This window comes from Aptenodytes patagonicus, chromosome 7 (assembly GCF_965638725.1).
Source record: "Aptenodytes patagonicus chromosome 7, bAptPat1.pri.cur, whole genome shotgun sequence".
Classification (NCBI taxonomy): Eukaryota; Metazoa; Chordata; class Aves; order Sphenisciformes; family Spheniscidae; genus Aptenodytes; species Aptenodytes patagonicus.
In genome coordinates, this window is record NC_134955.1 from 30,822,784 (window position 1) to 30,846,844 (window position 24,061).

The 24,061-nt window shown below is 41.0% G+C and overlaps 1 protein-coding gene across 1 annotated transcript in view; it reads right to left on the reverse strand.

Moving 5' to 3' along the window:
* The window catches only part of SPTBN5 (spectrin beta, non-erythrocytic 5), a 97,016-nt gene that overhangs the window by 56,217 nt on the left and 16,738 nt on the right, over positions 1 to 24,061 (reverse strand). The window contains exons 12-31 of the mRNA XM_076344652.1: positions 23,864 to 24,055; positions 22,979 to 23,131; positions 22,305 to 22,435; positions 20,792 to 21,043; positions 19,816 to 20,103; positions 18,917 to 19,163; positions 17,915 to 18,054; positions 16,825 to 16,924; positions 15,948 to 16,118; positions 15,691 to 15,855; positions 14,703 to 14,929; positions 13,946 to 14,132; positions 12,457 to 12,657; positions 11,156 to 11,272; positions 10,381 to 10,544; positions 8,594 to 8,726; positions 7,619 to 7,764; positions 6,770 to 6,884; positions 4,665 to 4,775; positions 3,277 to 3,456 (exon numbers count right to left, since the gene is read on the reverse strand). Coding sequence (XP_076200767.1) covers positions 3,277 to 3,456; positions 4,665 to 4,775; positions 6,770 to 6,884; positions 7,619 to 7,764; positions 8,594 to 8,726; positions 10,381 to 10,544; positions 11,156 to 11,272; positions 12,457 to 12,657; positions 13,946 to 14,132; positions 14,703 to 14,929; positions 15,691 to 15,855; positions 15,948 to 16,118; positions 16,825 to 16,924; positions 17,915 to 18,054; positions 18,917 to 19,163; positions 19,816 to 20,103; positions 20,792 to 21,043; positions 22,305 to 22,435; positions 22,979 to 23,131; positions 23,864 to 24,055 — 3,420 coding nt within the window. The remainder of the gene's footprint in view (positions 1 to 3,276; positions 3,457 to 4,664; positions 4,776 to 6,769; positions 6,885 to 7,618; positions 7,765 to 8,593; positions 8,727 to 10,380; positions 10,545 to 11,155; positions 11,273 to 12,456; positions 12,658 to 13,945; positions 14,133 to 14,702; positions 14,930 to 15,690; positions 15,856 to 15,947; positions 16,119 to 16,824; positions 16,925 to 17,914; positions 18,055 to 18,916; positions 19,164 to 19,815; positions 20,104 to 20,791; positions 21,044 to 22,304; positions 22,436 to 22,978; positions 23,132 to 23,863; positions 24,056 to 24,061) is intronic.

Here is a 24,061-nt window from a genome sequence, read left to right on the forward strand (position 1 = left end):
ACAAATCTCAGAATTATTTTCTGATTGTGACTGAAGAAACTTGTGCAAGTAAAAATAATTTGACATTTTCTGTGTGTCTTGCTCTACACTTGATTCTGCACCTTCACCAGTCCACTTACTTTAGGCATCTCATTTGAATCTGTAATAGGTGTTGTGCTCTTATGTGTCAGTTGGTAAAAAATAGGACTGCAAGGGACTGTACTGGGGATTATATAGGATGATTAATTAAGTTTTGTTACAGTTTAATTGTGTTTGGATTAGTTGATTCAATTCTGAGGTAGTAAATGGTCTTTTAGTTTTTAAGTGTGTTTTAAAAGACTGTTATGTATAGTAAGTGCTGAAGAAAAATGCTCTTTTACTGCAGAGAACTAAAAATTTTCTCTTGTGAATGGTTGCTGGCTTTTCTGCCAGGAAAAAATATTTTCAGAAAAGCACCACAAAGTTTAAAATGGCCAATTTGGGGTGCTAAGAGTTTAGGCTTTAAAGCCAAGATACTCTTTTCTTAAAGCCAGTGAACACAGCTACTAAATGACTCTTCAAAAGGACTGTGGTCCTTTTAAAGGGGCCCACGTAGTGCACACGTGTTGGCGTCATTTTGATTTGCAGAACTAATTCACACACAGCTGGATGTCACTGTAGACACTGACATTGCACTTGGCACTGCAAATGTCTAAGACCCCCTGAGATTTTAAGCTAAGCATTAGCAAAAAATCCATAAATCTCGGGATATTTAATGCAATGGAATAAGTCAAGAGCCAATAAGAGGTTATTGGACTGCCACTTCCAGCAACATTTAAGGATAGACTAGGCATCAGTCTGCAGGAAACTCTTAAGCAGAGCCTGACTGAGACCATGCAGATCCTAGCACAAACTTCAGAACAAGAACCTCAAACCATTCAGAAATACTTTGAGTCTATGTCTAAATTCCTCTTCCTTGACAGAGTTTCTTGGAAGATTTGGAGCCCTCTGCTGTTACTGTGTGTTGTCAGTTAGGGCCAGCTCTGCTATTTAATCAGACTAAAATCATACTTGATGGGATGCAAGGAGATATACTAGATGATTGTGCAGAATTCTCATTTCATGGAAAGGCTGATTTGTTTTTGTCTCACTTCTTAATCTGTGTACAACTTCATAATGAAAAAGCCCCATGGACTGCATATGAATAATACTAATGTAAAAAGTACACTGAACAGCTGTGACTAACATTAAGTTTGTGGACCTCTTGGCACAGCTGAAAGAGGAAAGGAGTAAAGTTGCCTCTTTGCACTCAGCAATTTGGGGAATGTTCTGCAGCAAAGCAGAAGAACCCCAGAGCTACTGAGATTCTTACGCTTGTTAGACATGGATGTATAACCCTGCCTTGTCCCGTCTGGGCAGAAAGATGAGCTTACTGAATTTGTGGAACCAGCTCTTCACTTCTTCAGGAATTATTGTCAGGAAAGGAGGTGAAAATTGAGAGGATCAGGAATACTTCTTGCCAGCAGACTGACATCAAAGAGACAGGGAGATGCCTAAGGCATAATCCCATCTAGGCATGTCACTGAGAATACAGTCACCTGGCTTTTTCATTTTGTTTTACGATGTTAGGAAAGCACCTTAATGACTGCGTAGCCCTCTGTTAAGTACTGAGAGATTTATATATTTTTAAGGTGTTCATTGCTTGTAAATTTACCTATGCAGATTAAAGGGCACACTGACAGAGTGAGAAATGGGTTATAGATTTGCCATTCAGATCAAAGGATGCATCACAGATTTCAGACAAAATTCAAACCAAAGGTATTTTGTATGGTTCCAGCAATAAAAAGAAGCACCCCTACCAACAGGACATTTTCTATGTGAAGTCAATAACTAAATTTATGACATAAGTTATGAAACAAATCAATAACAAAGTGAACTCTGAGTGACTACGTTTTAATGGATAAATGGATGGATGGATCCATCAAGATCCATCTCCTGATGAAGATCCCCCCAGCCTGAACACTTCCAGAATCTAATGTATGTTAGAAGAATACATACTAGAAGAAGTTTGCCTTGTTCTTACTATCATCCCTAGGTCACTCTCAGAAAGACAGAGGACAAATGAACCTTTCACCTACATCAGTAGAGCCACTCTAAGTGGCTTAAGTCAAATTCTAATTAATTTTATTTCCCCATCAACAGTTCTGCACAAGATAATGGATTCTTAACAGTTAAAAAACAAACCAACCAAACCCTCAAAAAACCAAAGAGCCATAAACATCCTTTATCTGTAACTGTACAATATATTTTTGGATGAAATATGACTGGTAATGTTGGTTTGAACACTTTTAAGAGACTTAAAGTGGATTATCCTAACATGCAGAAGCCTCTCATGCTAACACAAAAGCATCATGAACACTCTATTGTGGTCTTGATCCCAGCTCACAACCTTAAGACAAACTTATGGGAAGGTTTTTTCCAGGTAAGCATACCCTCGTAATTCTCTGCTTCCCAGCAAACATGGAAACAGAATGTGAACTACCAGAGGTATCTTTCATTGACGCTGAAGTTACACCTGGAACAGTTCAAGAATACAAAGAATGTAAAGGTATTCTAGAAATCTACATTAGCAACTTCCTTCATGATAAGAGGGGGGCACCCTTGCTGTTTTAGTACCTGCTAATGCAGTACTTGCAGCAATAATCTACTAATTTGCAGTGGTGTAGCTCAAGTGCGTTCACTGAGACTACTGACATTTGCAGAGTATTCTGTGGCAAATCATAGCTCAGTGACCTACTGAGTTCTTTGGAGAGAAAACTACTGTGCATTGCAGATGATGATATTATGCATGTCACTGTGTTTAAGCAACTTGAGAGATTACTGCAGAGACCAGTGAGTTGTATTTGACACATTCCATGAAGTAAGTTAACTGAGGGTTATTGCATGCCCTGAGAGAGAGAGAGAACAATCTTTTAGCCATTATAAATGGGAGTCTAACATCTATTTTTATCACTCTTACTCAGTGGGAATTCCAGTGTTTGAAAAGACTACTGCTACTCCTGCGAACCGATGACCGTTTCTGACAACTATCAACTATCCCATACACAGCTGGATACAAGCTTCCCTTCCTAGAAGGTAAAAGATCCTTATCCTCTAACACCTTTCTAAATAGCTACAAGCACTTAAATACTTGATTACTAACACAGCACCTGCAGCCTTTTACATCAACCTTTGCAGCTTGGAAGTACACTTATGATTCACACACATTGAAGGCAGCTTTCCCCTGTGTACCAATGGACAGAAGGCAGAAGTGCTTACATGTGCCTGAAACTGGTAAAGCTTATATGCTTGTTCCAGAAGTTTCTTGCGCAGTTCCACTTTAGACTTCAGGGCCTTCCAGCTGGTCACTATTGCCTGCTGCTTTGCTTTCAGATCTTCCACCTGCTTCTTTGAGCAATGGGTCAGCACGTGATCTGCAGAGTGGATCAGCTCCTGCAGCTATACACAGGGATGAAAGAAGGGGGTAGGAAAGAGAAAGTCATAGAGATCTAGCTAATATCAGAAAAGTTATGATAACAGCTATGTTAATTGTACATAAAACTACAATTCAAGCAACATTTTCTGACCTAACTTTTCTCATACTAAACAGGTTTCCCTAATTTCAGTTCTACGGAGTAACAGTGACATCCAGTGTTTGTTAAGGCTCATCACAACGGTGTTTTTTCAAATAGGCAGGCTTATATACCATATTACATTATATACAATTACATATATTACCATATTACAGGCATATACCATTTATTACATGAGTAATGCAAATAATAGCTAACCATACCTTGTTTTCCCAGTGACCATATATATTAACTGTGACTACATTCTCTTCATGCATACCTCATGCTTTTTCACCTTTAAAAGTAACAAGCAGCTGGTGGGATCAATTCTAGTGTTATCTGCCACAAGGCCAAGATACAAGGCCACTGATAAGTGATACTGGGATAACTACTTCAGCAATCTCAATATAACACATGCTGTGTTAACTATACCATTACATTTATTAAACAAAGGGATGAAAAGAAAACTCATACTAGTTTTATTGGTCTAGCTGAAGCTAAGCAAATCTCCTATATACAAGGAAGCTTTCTAAACAACAGCTGTTCTCATCAGCTGAAACTTTTCACAAGTTTGTATAATGAGCCCCATCCTTCTTTCTCACAGTCCAATTCCTACCCCTCCAAACTTCTTGAAAATTCCAGACTGCTGCCCCATCCTTCCTTCTATAATTCTCTATAGTTAATCAATGCATTTTGTGTTCAATGAATATTCAGTTTCTCTGCACTTAGAACAGATTCTGGATTTTTCCTTGTAATCACCTGGAACACTTTGAAGAAGGCGGTAAACACATCATAAAGCCTGGCATAATCATACATTTCAAACAGTGATCAGAAATACCCCTGTGAATCACTTCAATAGTCAGTGCTCATTATAATATGTCCCTTATTTGTAAGGTTTTAAATGACCTACTTTATCATTGCCATCAAACCTTGAACATATTAAAAAAGCAGACGACTAAGGAAGATCCTTAGAGATTTCCAGACTTTCACAGAGAGCCTGTAATAATTTCATTCACAATACTAAATTATTACTATGACTGTCTTGGAAACTTGAATTTTGGCTACACGTTAAAGACCACAAATGGCTTTCATTACCTGCTGCTCATTCCCAGAGAGTTCGTGCTCCAGGGCCACATGGTTCCGGAGCTGGGTTTGCACACCTCTCATGTCCTTAGCAACATCATCTGGAATACTTTTGGACTTCTCCTAGAAGGAAGAAATCAGAGAAAGCTTTGTTACTTTCTACTTCCAAGCAAAACACACTACAAGCCTACCTTAATCATTTTGTGTAGTGCAACTCATACTGCACAGTTAAGGACATCCTGCGTTACTCAACTATGATAGGTAAAAGGAAGCTGGAAAAATCTATCCTAGTACAGACACTTGTAACACACTTGTAAGTATCTTAGTGATTAAGCTACCCAACTGGACTGTGAGAGATGAAGGTTCAAGTCTTTCCTTGATCAGACAATACAGGAGAATGTCTTACAGGCTTTGAGTTGGGAATCAACCTTGAATAGCTACTGCAGTGACATACAGTGAATTCTTGAAGTAGCGTTAACAACCAACAGTTTCAGGCCATTTTTTGGGATACAGGTGGTCTATCTGTGAACCACCTTTAGATAAAAGTTTAGTTACACATGCTTAGGAAAGATGAGTTAAAAATGGCATATATGCAAAGAAAGATTCCCGTAAAGATGAGAGAAACTGAGAAACCATCACATAGAAAGAGACAAACATTTATTTAGCTCAACAAAGGTTCTGAGGGGATTTAGTTGCTACACAGACATGCATTGGGAACACAGCAAGCAAAAAGAAAAAGCATTTCAGCTGGAGGACAACACTGTTGCTAGAATAAAATGATTAGAAACTTGCTCCAGGTCAATTTAGGTGAAAATCAGAACAACATTCCTAACCATTGGAGAAGTGCATTTCTGTAACAAATTCACAGGGTGGTTTGGGGTACCAACAACACATCTTGGTGAGGCGCTGTAGAAGGAGGTGCATGTTGTAGTTGCCTATGATGTGATGGCACTGGAGTTGGTGATTTAAGCAAGATCGTCTAGTACAGTGTTCCTATGAGAAATGGCTTTCCCTGGTAGACATCTGACCAGGGTACACAGGAAGGGATGGGCTAGATGACTGAATTGCTCTCCCACTTAGTAGTGAAGCTTATTAACAAGATGCAATGTAAGAAGTGTTTTTTGGTTGCCTGGGCCAAACTCGGCATGGAGATAAACCAACAGCTGGTCTCTGAACTACCACTTGTCACTGCCACAGAATTAACTACTTCATAATTGAAGTTAAATATGCACCAGGTTATGAAAACCTCAGCTGGTATACAGTGAGATATTATGACGTTTGATTTTCCATTCACAACAGGGAAAGAAAACAGGAATAACATAGTTGAATAAGGTAGCCTCTGCCAGCACAAGCAAGTAGAAAATCTACCACGTGTAACCTAACAAAGCCCTGTTGCCTTGCAAACAGTGGAAGCTCTGTTGGATCGCTGCCTCCTGTACACATCTGCGTTAGGGAAACCACACCTCTCATTACAGCAAGGATGTGGTTTCTCCATGAAATTCTTCAGTATGCTCAGATAAAACAGAAGCCTGAGGATTTTCATTGGTACTTCTCCCCCCAGTTTTCACACTGGGACTGTTTGAAATTATTGCCACTACTGGGCACTGAAATGAGAGAAAAAGATTTTTGGCCCAGCTTTTTTCATCAGGTCACATGATTGCCTGACAACCTTCCAGGCTAATGGTCACTAGAATCCAGACAAATGCCTTTTTCACAAGACAGTTCTTTCTTCAGCACATAAAGCTACAATGGTGTACAAAGAACCACCACAGTGGGGCAGTAAACAGATTCTTAGTCAGGCCTGATGACTGCAAACAACATTACTATACGCATTGCACAGTGAGACAACTTAATTCAAGCCCTCGTCTTCTCAGCTTATCCCACAGATCAGCAACTCTAGCTGCACCTAGTTTCACCAATGGTTCTCATAAGGTGACCAGTCAGGCGTCTAAGGATTACCCAGGATTTTTTTTTTTTTAACACTGAGTAATCACACAGGTTTCTTACTGAGATTTTTTTAGAAGTCAGCAGTAAACACACTGAGAATCATACAAATACTCCACAAATTAAGCTGAAATGAAGTTCTCATTATACGAGACTTTCCCATTATTTTTTACCTCAATATGTGCCAGAGCATCTGTCAGATCTTGGTAACACTTGTGAATTGCCTCAGCATCTCTCAGCCGCCCACCTCGTAATCTGGTAATTTCCAATAGCTCCTCCCAGGAGTTCCTACAAGGGAGAATGGGGAAAAGAACCATGTAAAACATTCAAACTAGGAGTAAAGGAAATTAACAGCCTGAAGAAAGAATGAAAACAAGACGTCCTCTTACTTTGTTTCTCACTCCTGCCATTAAATTCTGTTGGAGTGATACTCTGAGGGGCAGCATGCTTCACCCTACTCTGTCCATGTCCTCCTGTCTGCTCCAGGCACTTAAATAGATGGTCCTATATAAGGGTGCCCCTCTCCGATATGCTTTTCAGGTTTTATATGCAGGACTTGGAGGACTGAGTCAGACCCTACTATTCCTTCATGCTTCTCTTTTGGGCCAGTTTGGACCGATGCCAGACATAAGAATCTCAGAACAACTTAACATTGTTCTGCAGAGCAGTCATGGGATTCAAACTTGAAAATCAGAAGCAATAAAGAAGCAACTAAACTCCTAGCCTTTCAGTTAGGTGATCCTGTTTCAAAGGGCAAAGGAAGTTCACTCATCCCGTACTTGTAAAGCACCTCTGATGCAATTTACAAGAAGTCAAATCAGCAAGCAGATAATGTCTGCATTATAGTAGTCTATTTTTAAATGAGACATGGCAGGAGCTCTGTATCAGTGAGCAAACCGCGTATTTTGCAGTTAAAGAATTGGGAGGACATGCCTTATCCTTTTCTAATTCCTTCTCACTTCCTCCTCCTCGAGAGTGAATTGGAAGGACAAAGCATTATAAAGCTAACACAAGTCTCCTACCTTAGCTCTTTCTGCTTCTGCCGAATTTCCCGGGACTCAGAATGCCCACAGTTCAGCAAGTTGTCTGCCAGCTGCTGGCAAGCCACAACTCTTTTCCCAGCTGCTTCCAACTGGCGTCGGAATGTGTCATATTTGGCACAAAGTTGCTTTTGAAGGAAAAACAACAATAACAAAAAGGCATTTTGAGGGCTCCCTTTTCCCGAACATACCTGCTCAGTTATCAGAGCACAGCCAAAAGATACATAATAAGCTGATCATATTTGGAGATGGAGAAACTGCAGAGAATGACCGGATTTTACCTCCAAAGACCATGAGGAGCTCCAGACTATTAGCAAAACATGAGGTTTGTGATGCAGATGGGAGGCAGAAACGTTATTACCGGGATAGAAACAAACATTCAATGTACAATGAATTTCAATTATTAAATGATATGTTTTCACTTCATGAATGTAAATATGTATTCAGTACTATAACTGAATAATGTAGTCCAATTTTAAGATTTAGGCCTCAAGATATTTTGAAATAAATTATAAAAATGAGGATTCTGAATGGCTATTGATTTTGAACAGGCTGACGTTAGATTAGTTTCTGTGCCATGTGAAAAGGTATAGCGGTAGATGTCTGTATATCAGCATTTGTGACGAGAAAAATCCTTAATGGACACCACACTGAAATATCTGGTTATTAAAAATAGAAAGGAGTTGCTCTCTGAAGGCATAGATATTTTAGCATGCAGTTGTTTCACGCAGCTCAGCCCCTGTGGTAACAGGATGCAAGTATTAGGCAATGCTGCCTGCCTGTCATGACGAGTCAATCCTTCCCACTCGCCCTTCACCCTTTTCTCTTCCCATCTCCCAGTTATTTATACTTATTTCTTACTCTGTCTTATAAGTTTTCAAGGACAACCTTAGAATCTTTTCACAGTCTTGCTACATACAGTTTGGTTGATTTTCGATCTGTTACTCAAAAACTCACCAAGACATGTTCATAATCATTTCCATAGTCTTCAGAGCTGGCTGTTTGTTTCTGCTGAGTGATCCAGTCTTGCAGATCTTCATATTCTCGTAGAAACTCATGCAAGACAAGAGTCTCATCCAGCTTCTTCCCTCTGTTGGGGGAAGGAGAAAAGAAAATACAATTAGACCAAGGGAATATAAGAAGAGGGCAATCAATAACTTTCTTCCTATTAATCCCCAAAACCTCTCACCATCAAGACTCATTCTCTTTAATGAAAGAGCTGACTTTATTGCTCAAGATTGGAAATTACGTTTGTAGGATGACAGCTGTCAGTCAGGTCAGACTCATTGGCTGAGCTTCCCAGAAAAGCACTGTGCCTAGCTGAGCTCTCTCCCTGGTTTTGTTTTTTGGGTTTTTTTTTTGTTTTTGTTTTTGTTTTTTTCCTTCCCATGAGAATACCCTTAATTTTTTTCCAGCTCTGTCCTCATCTGTCTTTCTAAACATAATTATAGTACTTAGGAAAATGAGAATGAAATTTTTCTAACTGAGGATGGTGCACCAGGAAGACAAGTGCTATGAAAGCCACTTTATGCAATTCTGTTCATATCGGCTGTTCAGCAAAATCGCTGCAACCTGCTGCATATTTGTGATCGTCTAGAGTACCTTATAATACAGCCTGACATGTTACAAGCCTTCCACAGTAAACAAAATACCAATTTTCCATCTGCTAACACTGCCTGGCCGTTTTGCAAATATTTCAGGGAAGATGAACCTGGCTTCCCTGTTTGAATCACAAATGCTCATCACAAGAGATGTAGCCTGCTGAGAGAGTCCAGCCCGCCAAGGAGAATGCAGATCAGAGGTACAAACCAGAGCACCAATAAGGCACCATGAGACCCAGGTTAACATTAAGCATGAATGAACACAAAACATTTCTGTGTTCAACACACACAAGTGTTTTGATATTTCTAGATTGAGTATTTCTTGTTCTGAACTTTTCATTCACAGGATTTTCTATTGATGCTTTTACTTTTTAAATTGTAAACAAGAATAAAAACAAAAGGTAAAATATCAGCATTTCCTCTAGGCTTAATTATTCTAGTATTCAGACTCATTTATTTGTTACTCTACTTGCAGAGCCCCATTCCTTTTCTGAGTGAGATTTTTGTGGAGGAAAAACCTAAACTGTTCAGACATTTGTTCCTTCCTGACAAGAAACCAGAAGTGTTTAAAAACCCTGTGTACAAACAAACTGTCCTGTTGTAAACATCTTACTGTAACAATAACAGAAAGGAAGTGAAATGAAAAGTAAATGACTCATTCAAGAATAAAACTCTTCCTATACTAGCACAGCCACTGGGCATAAAGATAAGTGTAACTGTAATTGTCTCCCTTCTGCTATGTAATGAATTAAGTAATTTTCAAGCAACATTAAGAAAACGTTTTAAAAACATTTTTTTCCTTTTGATAGCAGATTCCAAATACCACAAAGGCAAGTCAGAATCCAGCATCTCAAGTCACTTTACAGGAGGATGATGAAGGTTAAAGAGGAAATTTGGGGGCTTCAAATCCTTAATATGTAGCAAAACCCCCTGAATAAAATGTAGAGTTCTTGCTTAGCAATAATGAAAAGCTCATAGGTGCACAGAATTCTAATAGAAACAAGCAATTTCCTAAATACAATTGAAAAAAGAGGAGATAATGGATATGATCTAAATTCCAGTGAGGTAACTGGAGATATCCTTTATTGACTTCAGTGGGCTTTGAATCAAACCTAGGATCCAAGGGGCAGTTCTAGTTTATACCTTGCTGCTGCTAGTTCCTGCAACTCCTGGAGTCTTGAATGAACTTGTTCCTTTGGTGCATCAACCTCGACATACTGGATGGAGCCCACAAGAGGAAGAGTTTGGGCACTTTCACTCAGTTCCTTCATCAAATTTTGGTAAATGGCAATCTCATGCTCCAGTGCCTGGCAGAGAAAAGAGTGGATTGAGAGCCAGTTGTCCAAGATATCCACTGTTTGAACTTTTGCACCAGCCTATGGTGTAGTCAACGAGACATTAAAAAAGGAGAAAAACTTTCTGGAAGCATGTGACGTTTCCAAGACTTGATCAATTTTAAATCATTTTCTAGCAACATTTTTTGGAAAAAAAAGTGTACATAAATTCAAACAAGTTAGGTGAATAAAGATAATTAGAAATTCCTGATGCATTATTAGGCAGAGAAAAGTATTCCTGAAATAATACTCTAGCTGTATCTTCGATTCTAGGAAAAAAAAATAAGGCTTCTGCATGCATCTGTTGAGACTGAAAAGCAGATATCAGATCATACTCAGTTTTGGCCTCAGAAGAATAAGATGAGAATATTCACCATTCTCCTTTTTCCCCAAACTACTTTTTTCCCAACCATATTAGTAAGCTGCATTTATCTCTTTTATCAGCCCATTCACATGTAGACATACAACAATGTGAAATATCTTGTAGATGGCTGGACACTTAAGTACCAATGAGATAGACAATTTTACAACCATAGACAGACCAGAAGATCAGGCCAGCGTACAGAATTTAAACAGAGATATACCTTATGTTTCTTGATGAGTTTCAGTGTTCCATCTTCATCCTTACCATAGTCCTTGCTTGTCACAAGTGGATGTTTTTCTGCTATCCAAGCCTCCAGGTCTGAAGTATTCATTAAAAACTATCAGTTAAAGAGAAAGCAAATTAGTTTCTACCTCAACTTTCAAAATACTCATGTCATTTTTTTTACCTAATAAATTCTAAAGGAAGGGCACACTGTAAGATTTACTGTGACGTTTTATTAAATAACAAATAAAGAACATTTAATCCCAAGAACTACTGTTCCACACTGTTGTTCTGTCAAATCATATGAAGATGAAGGGGGCCACAGATGGAAGGCTTCAGTGCAGGATAACTAAGGTCTTCTCCAGGCATCAAAGCTCTGGCAGTAAGTTTCAAGTTGTCTCACTTTTCTTTCTTCACATCACTATCCTTGACTCTTCCTTTACCTTATTCACTAAGGGCAGGGGCTAACTGTACATCAGTGTGATATTTCTCCTTCCCCTTCCTTGGAAGTTCAAATCACCTATAAAAATCAGGCTTCATAAAGGCTATAGTATGGACAGTTCTTTTTATAGATGGAGGAAATAAGAGCCAGATGACGAAATTCCCTAGGGAACATATTTTAGGTGAGCCTGTGAACTCTGTGCAAATGCTGTTTATGTCTACAAAACTGCATGTGTTATCTGACTAACTGCAGTCCTGCATGACCCACTGATTATAGAAAATTTGGATTATCAAGATAAATATTTGCATGCAATTTTTTTTTTTAAACAGGCTAAACATAAAGGTCCAGTATCCTGTTGAAAATAATAGGGCCAAAAGTCCTAACTTGCTCTGAGAGTGAAAGAGTGTTACCAGTTTCTCAGTATCATTTTGTTGCCTGGAACATTGTTGCCTGGAACAGGCAAAGATTGGATGACACAAGAAATCCTTTCTTTTCTGATTTCCTTGTCATAATTCTCCAGTATGAAGGGCCAGTTCAGGATCCATTGCATTACTTAAGTCAAAGCCTGAGGCTGTATAAAGATTCTGAGAAAGGAGCTACTACTAGGAGAAATGAGTGTTCTACACACAACCGTAAGGGACGGGTACAGAGCCCAAGGCAAACCTCTAGAGCAGCAGCTCTAGACTGGGGGCTGCATTCAGCTATGCAACCCAGCTCTCCATTCCCACGAGTCTGGCCTCAAGCAACTGAAGTGAATACCAGTCCCAGCAAAGCTGTTTTGTTATTCACTTTAAAACTTTAGTCCTCTTGTTCATCTGAAGAAGCTACTTGTGTAAGCACTTTGCTGTAATTTGTACCTCCTGGAAGCCAACTGAGTGCTGCAGCTGCTTCATCCTTTCTTCACAGGCCTTCTCCAAGCCCTGCCAGGCAGTCACAAGCTCCTGACATTTCTCACTTATTTTCTGAGCTGATGGGTGCTGGCCTACAACCATTGTCTTGCCTTTATCCAGGACCCGCTGGACTTGCTGTTTGTGGGCATTCACTTCTGCCTGCAGTTCCTGGGAGTGAGATAAAAGAAAAAATAGGAATAAAGGAAAGGTATGTGAGGACAAAGAAATTCTATGTGCTCCTAGTCCTAAGCAAAACTGGCAGCTGGTGATGGTGGGCAGAGTATAGCCAGTGGACACAAGGACTGTCTGTTTCTACAACAGCTGCAGCCTCAGCCACTGGTCCCAGCCCCGCTTGTATAATGCTCTGCTCTTGGTGCTGCCATTGAGGGAGGAAATAAGAGTCTGTAAGGCGGCAGCAGACATCCCTTAACTTCCCTACACCCTCAGCATTACTTACCGAAGTCCTCAGCCTGGTGCTCTAGCCTGGTTCTACCCCTTCTCCTTACCATGCACCTGCCCCTTCCCCCGCCCAGCAGCCAGGGAGGTTTGGGAGATGGAGCAGGACAAGGTATGAGACACAAAGCTGGGGGATTCAGAAGAGAGTCTTGAACTGCTGATAGGAAAATAAAATATCCCAGAAGATGAATGGGCTGGAGGATGATGGGAAGAGAGACATTGTCAACAGTACCATGAAAATCATTAGACTCCTGCTCCATAAAGCCTCCCCACTGGTCTTAAAACCTTTCTCATGGAACTTGCAATCCAGGTGCTGCAAAATCCAGTGTTGCCTGTGGTGCAGGGCAGCTCTGAGGTGCCCCTCTAGCTGTGAGGAACTGCCACAAAGAATGAAACTCTCCAGAAATCATTGTTGACTTGTCTTTATAAATATATTGACTGTGGCTCGTTCAAACCATTTCACAAGCAGTACAGAACTAAAATAAATATTAAATGGCTGTTATATGCTCTCCTAGAGAATCTAGCATGCACATACCTCAAGACTGCATGTATAATGAAGCAGTAAGCATAGAACTAAAATAGGATGAGCATATAACAGTCAAAATATTCAACCCAGATCAACCCATAAAGCAAAAACCTCGTTTTTTCTATTTAGTGTGAGGTACACTAGCTTTTTATCCACTTTTAATGGGAAGAGATACAAAATTTCTCAGAATAATAATACTGCAAAATATGACAGATTTTGCAGTTCCCACAAAAATTTCATGTTTGCTTTGAAAATCGTCACCACATTGCTGATTTGTCTCAATCCACTGGAACCATTTTAGCTGGGCTAGTGCTAAATGTACTACAATGAATGTACTCATTGAAAGTGTGGCAATACATTTTGCTTGCAACGGCCTTCCTGAATGTAAAGGAGAACTGTGCAGGTGCTGGTTTGCAGGCTGAGGTGAAATGCAGTGTGCCAACATGCTATAATACACTTGATTAAATGAGTTACCTTGTGTTTTTGCAACAGGCTTTGAGCCACATCCAAGGACTTCCCACACTTGGTGGAATGGGCAATAGGCAATCGCTCATTAATCCAGTTCAGTTCCATGTTGTGATAATGGTAGAACTCATAGAGATCCACTGCAGCTTCCAGCAATTTACGCCTCTCATCAAGAGGTGCTTGCAAAGACTCAAACCTAGGGGTCATCCATTAAATATATGTTAAAACAAAGCTTTATCCTGATTCTGCCAAGGGAATTAGGCTATGATACTACTGTGAAGATTAGAAAACACTGGACACTTCTTTGCAACTAAAATTCTATGGTTAGTGCTGGCTGCACATACAAGAATCCCTTCTCCAGAAGGCTACTTTTGGCAAGTAGACTGATACGATAACACTGAATGTAAGCAGAGGAGAAGTGATTTACAATTCTGAAGTCCTAGGCTTGTCCTGTCATGTCTTAAGGAACTAGTCAGTATTGAATGCTGGATCACTGCATCTCTTAGAAAGCAGTGGATGACCTATGGATAAGCAAAGGACTGGAGGACGAGTGCGTCAGGCAAGGAGCAAGGTCCAGTAATAAAGGTTGAGGTGGGTCAACAGGCAGCTGTGTAGGTGCAGGTCAAAGCACAGTTGTGGTACAACTGGAAGGAGAAATCATTCCTGAATATGGCTTAAACCTAATCAACCAAAAGACGTTTTCTAGACGGTAGAACAAAAAATGCTATTTGTCACAAGAGGTGGAAAAAAAAGAGTGACACCTCACCTTTTCAGATATTTCTGTGTTTCATCCAGAATCCTCTGGGAGTCAAAGTGATTGGTGGCCATTTTCCTTGCATGAGATACAATAGAGTTCATTTTGTCTGCCAGCTCACGTGTCTCATTTTCCAGCTGTCTGTGCTGCTTGAGTAGATCGCGGCTGGAGCGCAAATCATGGCCTGTCTCGGATTCCTGAAGAACTTTCTCAATTTTCTCTATCTTCTTTTTGGCATCCTGCCAGGAAAAGATTACAGCACATTCATACTGACCTTTCAACATCATTTTTTTTCACTCAGCCCCTCCCATGACAGCTTCCTGGACATAATTTTTAAATCCATATGTCCTTTCTTGGTAACATGATGGCTAGGTGTCTCTAAGAGGCATTTCCTGGGAATATTTTGTTTTGCACACTATTTTGGAGTACTCTTCTCTCTGAGACACTAAAGCACATTGTTAAAACCAGCCTCTTTGAACTATCTTCAGTGACATGATACAAAACAATCAAACAATCTTCAAAGGCTTCAGACTGTAGCTACAACACAACAGCAGTTCCATTACATACTGGTATTGAAACAGCTTCACAGCACATTGTTCCTCTTATACAATTTGCCTGGATGACAATGTACTTAATACAGCTCCATGCCTCCACCGCCCAAACTGACTCCAAGCAAGCAGTTATGTTTGCACAGCACTGACCCATGCAGAGAGTTTTGATTGCTTTCCCAGTACAGAATGGCCACACAGATGCAGTGCTGAGCCTGAGTTCCACAGCTTTGTGTCTTGGTGCTGTGCTGGCACTGTTATCCTGCTCATAGGTTTGGAGTTAGCTTGATCAGCATTATATTGGGTATTCTCTCCTGAGACTGTAGACAAAATGGACACCTTAAAATATGCTTTTATCTGAATGGTATTCTGTTCTTTTTTGTGAGGACCACACAACAGAGGAACTAGGCTCCTAGGCCATTCTTCCCCTCTGCTCCCCATCACCTCCTGACCTGGAGCAGTTCCATGAGCTGTTCTTGCTGCCCAGCTTGTCTCAGCTTGTCACCTCGCTCTATCATCTTGCCATACAATTCCTTCCACTTCTTTTGAAGCTCTGACATCTTCTCCTGGATAGAAACTGCAGCATAATGGTTGTCTTGAATCAGTTGATTTCCTTTCTGGAGAAAAACAGCACATCATTTTTTTGAGCAGGTCAGCATCTATGAAGTTTGGGACAAGATGGAAGGCTTAGCTCCACAATTGCCTTCACCTTTATCAGTGTTGCAAAGTGCTCCTCATTAGCCATCATTTCCTTCTCAGCAGCCTCATGCCACTTCAGTTTGCGTAGAACATTTGTTGGATCACGATAGGATTCATCTGATGCAATCTTGTATTTCTCTTCCATCCATATCAAAAGCTCAGCAGCATCACGATTAAACTCCTAACAGAAACAAACAGGATTGAATTGATTTAACTTCTGATTCTGTGTGGGTTTGCAGTGCATCCTTGCTGTTAGGATCAAGCCCTGATTTTTTTTTTCCCTAACAGTTAGGAAATGTGATATATTTTCATATAAAAGTTGTTCTACATAAACAACACTCTTAATTGAAGAGCTATGATCTTGAAGCATTGATGAGTTTTTAAGCCCTCAGAGTAATATCTTAGTCCCTTTTTTACCATATTTACTAATCTGTTGCCTTTAATTGTCAGTGAAGTTTTGCATTTTTGATAGACTATTTTAACCATAAGTGGTCCAATCCTCCAGTATAACTTTGTATCTCAGCACTAGAAGCTAAATTTGGTGCCAAAAGTATGGTTACTATAAGTAACTGTGCCAAATTATTAAGGCCCAGAACAATAATAAGTAATGAGCAGAATAAACTTATCCAGTAGACAAAATATTCTGTTGACATTTTTCATTCAATATCTCCATTTTTGTTTTGGTATTTTGCTATGGTTATGGCTTTGTAAGATTTATCACCAATGCATCACCTGCTGCCTGGAAAGTGAAATTCTCTGTCTCATAGCCAAAGAGAAAATGAGCTGCAGTAGGAACGCTCAGCAGTTTGAGATTTGTCCCATATTAAGACAAAGGGTAAAATTACTTTACATGTGCCTGATCAAATCTGCAGTATCAGTCCTTTTACCTGCAGCTGTAGGGAATCCAACAACCTCTGTTTTCTCTCAGCATTGCTTTGTATCAGCCGCTCCCACCTTCGCCGGAGAGTGACCATTCTCTCTTCAATACTACCAAGAAAAACAGGAAGTCCAATGCAGTACTAGTTATATTGGTTCCCCTTGGTTGTACTGTAGTCATGACTATGATATAAATGGAATCTAGTTCAACACCTCTTTTGACAGGACAAAGGGATATACGGCCCTGTCCCATGACCACGTTGGACTCATCTGGAAAGCAGTTATTGCTTGCCAGCTGCTCTGGATTTTCCTTTTGTATGGCTGTGTTACACCAGTGAATTGCAGTCACGTATGTTCGACTAAAACACCCAGACCTTTCTCTTTCTCAAATATTCCACCTTAACTAATAATTTTCTCTACGATGTAAGTGCAATGAGGCTCTGGAATGACCTTCTAATCATAGTAGTGCTGGCAAGAAATCAGACTTTAAGAGCGGTTTTATAAATTTGTGGAGGGAATTTTCAAGACATTATCACTTGTGATCACGAGAACATAGTCTTTTTGACCCAAGAGGTCCATTCTGACTGTATGTTTCTAATTCTTGTTTATGCAGAGGCCCTCTTACTAGATCTCAGTGGCTCTAGCACAGTAAAGGAATTACAGATGAAAGTTCAGCTTCAACAAAAACATGAAGGAGCTGCTCCTGATGATTTATTTCCTTATGAAGTCTTCTGTAACTTTTTAACAGCAAACATTAATTCTAATATGTGATACCGATAAATGAAGGAAAATCTGTTTTATGTAGGCATTTAGTGAGTTTACATTAAAGAAGTTTTAACACTATTTGTAATTTATGATACAAGGCGAATTATTCCAGCATTCTGTCCAATGCCACTTTTAACCTAAAGCATTTAGCTTATTTGTCCTGAGAGCACAGGAAGTCTGTATTTTTTTGAAAAAATCCCTTTTCCCCTCCATCATCCAGCAGATCACAGCTTGGAGGTCAACTAAATCCTGGCTCAGAGAAAGTTTTTAATCTCACCCTAATCACACTGCATCGTTTATTAAAGCTAAATAAAAAAGGAAGGAGTTTGGGCTCACATGCTGGACGCAAAGTGTCTGCTTTCTATTAGGTTCACCCCATTTTCATTAAGTGCTTCAACTCGTCTTTTCAGCGCCATCAGCAGTTGTTCAAATTCCTGATGTTGCTTCAGCAGGCTTCGAACAGCATCTACGTGGTCCTACATTTAAGAAAGAAAATTTGATCAAGTTTCTTCTTAGTCATATGTTGTTTCTGTAGCAATAAAAAAAATTTTGGACCTTATTTTCCCCCTTCTCTTTCAGGTAGGAGATATAGCGTACATTTTGCATGTGTCTAAGGATGTTCAGGGCTACAAACAAGCAGCAGGTGTTTAGGTTTGTATCATATCTGGTTCTTCTGTTTTATGTTTCCATTATGGTTCTATTTTCACCTTTTAAGAAAATCTGCATTCTGAATTTATGCCAGCACTCTGGCTCATCTAGGTACGTGCAACACGAAAGGCCATAACTAAGTAAAACTTTATTCCATTTAGTTGACCCAAAAGTATCGAAGTTAGTTTCAGCTGAAAACATAAAAGATGGTGAGATACCACAACCTCCTCCATCACTGATCTTGTGAATATTGCCTGCATTTGGTTTTTCCCTTAATTTGCTTTAATATTCTTAAAATACTCAATGAAAAGAAAAAGCTTTATTATTTTAAAGTCAGGTTTTTACTTCACAAAAAAAGATATTAATTATGTTCAAGACGAAACCTTTTTATTTAATGGTTATCCACCAAACTGATGAGTCAATTGCATATAAACCATCTGACATGTACAAACACAGCAACAAATCACACCTCTAGCTGTTTTTAAAATTTTTTTTGAGAGACAATGAGCTTCATTCTCATTGAGATGAGTAAGAACATAAGAACATTAATAAGAACCTGAAAGTCTAGTTTCCAAGTATTAAAATGCCATGACCATAAGAATGAGGAAACTGATCTAATTAAGAAAATTGTTGCTACTCCCTGGATGGGGAGACGAAGTAGGAGAAAACAAAATCAGCTGTTGTACATACCCCAAGGTCATCCCCCCGGAGAAAGGCCTCATGGCCAGAGAGGGCTGCATTGATACGATCTCCCTCCCTATTGAACTTCTGCAATTCCAGGCCGTCCTGCAGCTTTTTCCGTCGCTGTTCCCACATTTTCTCCAGCTCTTTGTTCTCCTTAGTGAGCCTCTCCATGGACTGGTAGACATCTATGGTCCTGCCATTACTGGGTTGTTCGTGGATTACTTTGTGCCCTAGCTCTTCCAGCTGCACAAACCTTCCCAGAGTCAAAAAGAAAAGTGAGACCTCACTGCATGAGGGAATATGAATTCTCTTTCATCAGAGCTCTTTGCTCTCTCGGCAGTGCCTAGACATTAAGCTTCCCTCCCTCCCTTTCACTCTTTTCCTGCGAGCCATGGCTGTGCACTACAAAGTGCAGCTGATTGTTTGTTCAGGGATACATGCTGGAGGCAGTAGGTGAGATTTCCCCATTTGGACTGAAAGCCCGTATAAGCAGGCTTTCCCATCAAAAGGGAAAGGAGGGCCAACTCAGTATCTGGAATTTCATAACAGTGCAAAAAGAGAACTGAAGTTGATGGTAACTAGAAGCATAAGGCCTGAGAAGGGAAGGACTGGGGGAACTGAAATAAAGTGCAGATGGCACTATCTGAGTGTCAGGAGAGCTTGTGGAATACTACTGCAAACATACAGCTCCTCCTTCCCTCTCCATCAGCCATAAGGATGAGCATGCAAAAGCTAACTGGATTTTGTGTTCTGCAGTCTCCTTTTGACACTAAGATTCAAAAGCATTTGAATAAACTCTCAGCATCACTTTCATACACAATTTATGTACACGATAGACATGTTTCATCTTCACAGTACTGTTGTCATATCACCCCACTCTGCCCACCCTGACAGAATCTCTCTACCTTTCTTTCTGAGACCTAATTTCTTTCAGCAGGTCCTGATGTTCCTTTAGCAATTGCTCTGCAGAAGCCACGTCCACACCCATTTCTTCACTGCTCAGTTTCTCCCGAATGCCTTCTGCCCACAGCAGGAGCCTGCGACTGTCTTTCAGGAAGGACTGTTGATTTTGGGCCCGCTGCAGAATGTCCCGCTTCTTTTGGGTCTCCAGCTTGAGCTTTGCCAGAAGCCTCTCCATGTTCTCCACCTGCTCAGTGATGGCCCTGCTCTCTGCAGGGTTGGTGTCCTTAATCCTACAAGAGGAAATAAAATACATTCAATTGGATGAACACTTCAGGCATTTAGAGTTTGAACCAATACTCTTTAAAAGGAATGGATTTGGATATTTACACTTCCATTAAAAAGAAAGTCAGCTAAGGCAACAAATGCTCTACACTAGCAAGAAATATTGGTGTGAATACGGTGTACTGAAGAAAGCGCATCCCTGTGAAAGACTCTGGTAACACTGTAGTGGTTCAATGATTCATTCCCATTGTGAATGTACAGAAAACTTAAAGAAGTAAAAAACTTTAAATTCATATTTCAAATTCAAACTCCTGTGCACAATTCTCTGTCTTTCTCCCTTCATTCTTGCTTCCTCCAATTACCCTCTTTCAGGACCTAAATGATACCTAGTTCAAAATGTGGAAGTAACTCCCATTAGTAGAGATAATTTGTTAGAGCCACAAACAATCCTGTGGTATTTATCCTCCTACAACAGTGATGTCTGGAAGCAATCACTTCACCAATCACCCAGCCATACTCAAGAGAGATGATCTCAATCCAGCAGGCAAGTCAGTTCTTCAGGTTGCTAGAAAGGGAAACTTCAAGAGAAACTTCACAAGAAACTTCACAAGCTGGTCATTCTTTTTATAGCCATAATTTACAACATGATCTTAGAGAACTAGCAAAGAATATGGAAACAAAGAGCAGGTTCCTTACGATTTTGCAACACTCCTCAAGTATTCAATTTTCCTCTCTATCACCAGGACCTCTCTCTCAACTGTAGACAGTTTGCGCTTGTCTGACTCCAGCCCAGCAGGTGAGTTCCCTGGTTCCAGATCCCTGAGTTGGACCATCTTGTCTTGCAGTAGTACTCCTATGCTCTGACAGTCCTGAAGAAATGTTCTCACATCAGCCACTCCAATCAGCTCAGAGCCCTTCTCCTCCTTCAGAGTTTCCATGCGTTCCCACCTTGGAGAGAGATAACCCGATTACTTGCATCTAGCCTCAGCCACTACCCCAAAACTTGCCTTCACCTAGAGAGCAGATTCAATTTATAGCTTTCGTTATACATGAGCTATATCCTTTTTCTATTCAGAAAATGTCTTGTATAAAGATTTCATCAGGACTTAAGTGGGCTGAGGGGGTGAACACTAGCACTCCCCCACAGCCTCAAAGTTCATCTCAGTGCCATCTCAAGCAAGGGGATCCTGCTCAGGTGACAAGAACACACCGGACACGATGCCAATAAACAACAGTGGTCAAAATCAGGACCTGGCTGTGCCTCTCAATTCCAGCTGGGTGGCATGGTGCCAGGAGTACGTACACAACAGGTGCTAAACATACTTGGTGAAGTCAAACAGGGTTTGATGTTCCTTTCAGTATTTGTGAAGGGCACCCTCACCCTAATGTTTAAGTAACCCAATCAGCTGCTGCAGTGCAATACAGACAGAACTGCTCTGAATCCATCGCTGTCATCTGTGGGTAGATTCAGTTTGTCCTTTAACACACACACACACACACACAAATTTCTGCAGTTTAAATATCTCAGTATTGGGGGCCTAGAAGCACCCCCCAGTCCTGAAGGCCTGACACCAGGCTCAGGGCCAGCCTAGAGCCAGCGCAGCTGAGGGCTGCTCCCTTCCCACTGGTGACAGTGGGAACAGGCTGCCAGGCAGCTCTGAGGATTAGGACTCACCTCTGGCCCTGGCTACCATCCCAGGCCTGCCCTGCTCACCTCCCTGTGGGACTGGCCCTGCATGCTGAGCCCCTCTGCCCATGCCAACTCCCCATCCCAAAGGCAGCAACCGTCCCTCACTGTGCCCTGACAGTCTGGCTCAGGCCCAGGCCTCACACCAAAAATGGGCTTCCTGGCCAGGCTGCAGCCCTGCCACCTCACCACAGACTAGTCGGGCTGTGGGGACTATGGGCTGCCCCCCCCGCCTGCCCTGCTCCCTGGCTGGGGCAGTGGGATAGGCCCCGGCTGCGAGGCCCAGCCCGGGCCCCAGGGAGCAGCCCCTTCCCCTTTGCCCCAGTCCCTGTTTGATGGCGACAGCCGCACCTGGATACAGCAAACCTCAGCCACATGTGAAAACCTCCCCTCAGGCCAATTCTGAGAGTTAAAAATCTATCAGACGGGTATTCTCTCAGCGTAGTCTAGATCGGGTGTGAAAGGTCAGCTCTCCAACTGCCCCCATGAGACAATCTTGTGTTTTATCAGTAGCACCTTTACCTGCAGTTGATCTCATCCAGCCAAATCTGGATCTCAGAGTATTTGCTGGGACTGATCTTTCCATATTTAACAGCTAAGTTTTCAATATCTTCCAGCTGGCCTTTGCCTGCAGCCAGTTCCACTAAAAAGCTCTAAAATAGGAAAGATACAAGAATGCAGAACTTGAGGTTTTTCCATTTCTATGGACACAATTCTCAATAATCCGTCATATCCACTCATCTCCCACTTTCACAGTTGGCTTCTCCATTTACCTGTCTGCTGACACCGTATACACCTGCACATGTAGTTCCCCTACAGCCCTCCTGACCTCCTCTGCTGTGCACACTATGCCTATGCACTTATGTCTCACTCCACTGGGATGCAAGTGCACTGCAGGATTTTTTCATCATCTGGCATTTTTCTTCAAGTGGCATAAGATAAACCACAAAAAGAGTCCTTTTATACCACGATATTTGTACAGGATACCACATCCACGGGAGAAGTTAAAGGGACATAATTACATCAGCTTCAGTAAGCTTGGCATATTTTATACAAAAGAAATATCTGATCTATGCACGACTCCATAAGTTGAAATGAATGAAAAGACTCTCAAAACTTTATTTCTCAACTTTATCTATTCTCCCAATGTCAATCTGATTTAAAAGGTGTCATCTGTGAGCAGGGAAAAGGGGTACCTGGTATTTCTGCTGCATGACCTCCACATTGTCTGCTTGAGGCTGAAGAGTCCGGAAAATGTTCTCTTTATCTTTCATCCATGACTGAAATTCTTCGCAAGAGCTACAGAAGCGGTAATATCCAATCATCTCCTCCAGAGCCTTTTTTCTGTCCTGTAAAACAGATGAAGACTTAAGTATTGCTGTAATAACGCCTTGCCGTTTGAAGAAAAAAAAAAGATCCTTGCATTTAAACTACAATACACAGGTGGTAGCTTAGTAGTTTTGCCAGGCACTGCCTACAGAGAACAGAACACATTATCTTAAGATCACAATACTTCTTCCCAGCGTAACAGTGGTTTAAAAGCATAAAAGAAGCAGTTGGAGAGTGCTCAGCCCCTGACAGGCAGCAAGGCTGCTGTGCTGCTTGCTGCTGCTGACTGAAGATTTACCTCAGTAATCTCAGGAATATGTAAAAGTCCCATACAACACGTTTTTGTTGATCTTTAGGGGAGGATTGCGGCAGGTGGGAGTGAAAAGTAATAAATGGAGAATGCAGATTATGGTTGTTTATTTTTTCTGGTATCAGGCAAGACAGCCCAAAGATTTAGGAGCTGCAGCGAGCAAACATTAGGGGGGGGGGGGAAAAAAAAGATTACACAAAAGAATCCACTTTTCATAAAGTAAAAAGACTAGAAGGTAAATGGGAAGTTTGCCAATACAAAATGTGTTTTGATACAAAACTTCAGTGATAATCTCAAGCCTTGAAGTCCCACAGGCCTTCACAGGGTCGAGGCACATTATTAAACTGAAAAGCAGAAGCCGGCACAGCACTTAACCTCACTTTGCATTGCTTTGGACTTGACTATTTTTGTGAACTGCGAGGCATTGGAGGGGATACTATACCTCAGCCATGCTCTGTAGATTTTCATAAAGTGAATCTATTTCGTCTTGGGTCTTCCAGATGTTCTCTGGAAGAAAATGAACATCTGGACTGGAGGTTCCAGGGAATGCAGTTTCAGACGTTGCCCAGGTTCGACTGAATGGTAGCTTAGTTGTCTTTTGATTTAACTCACTTGGGGCTTCCGTCTTCACCATCTGTTA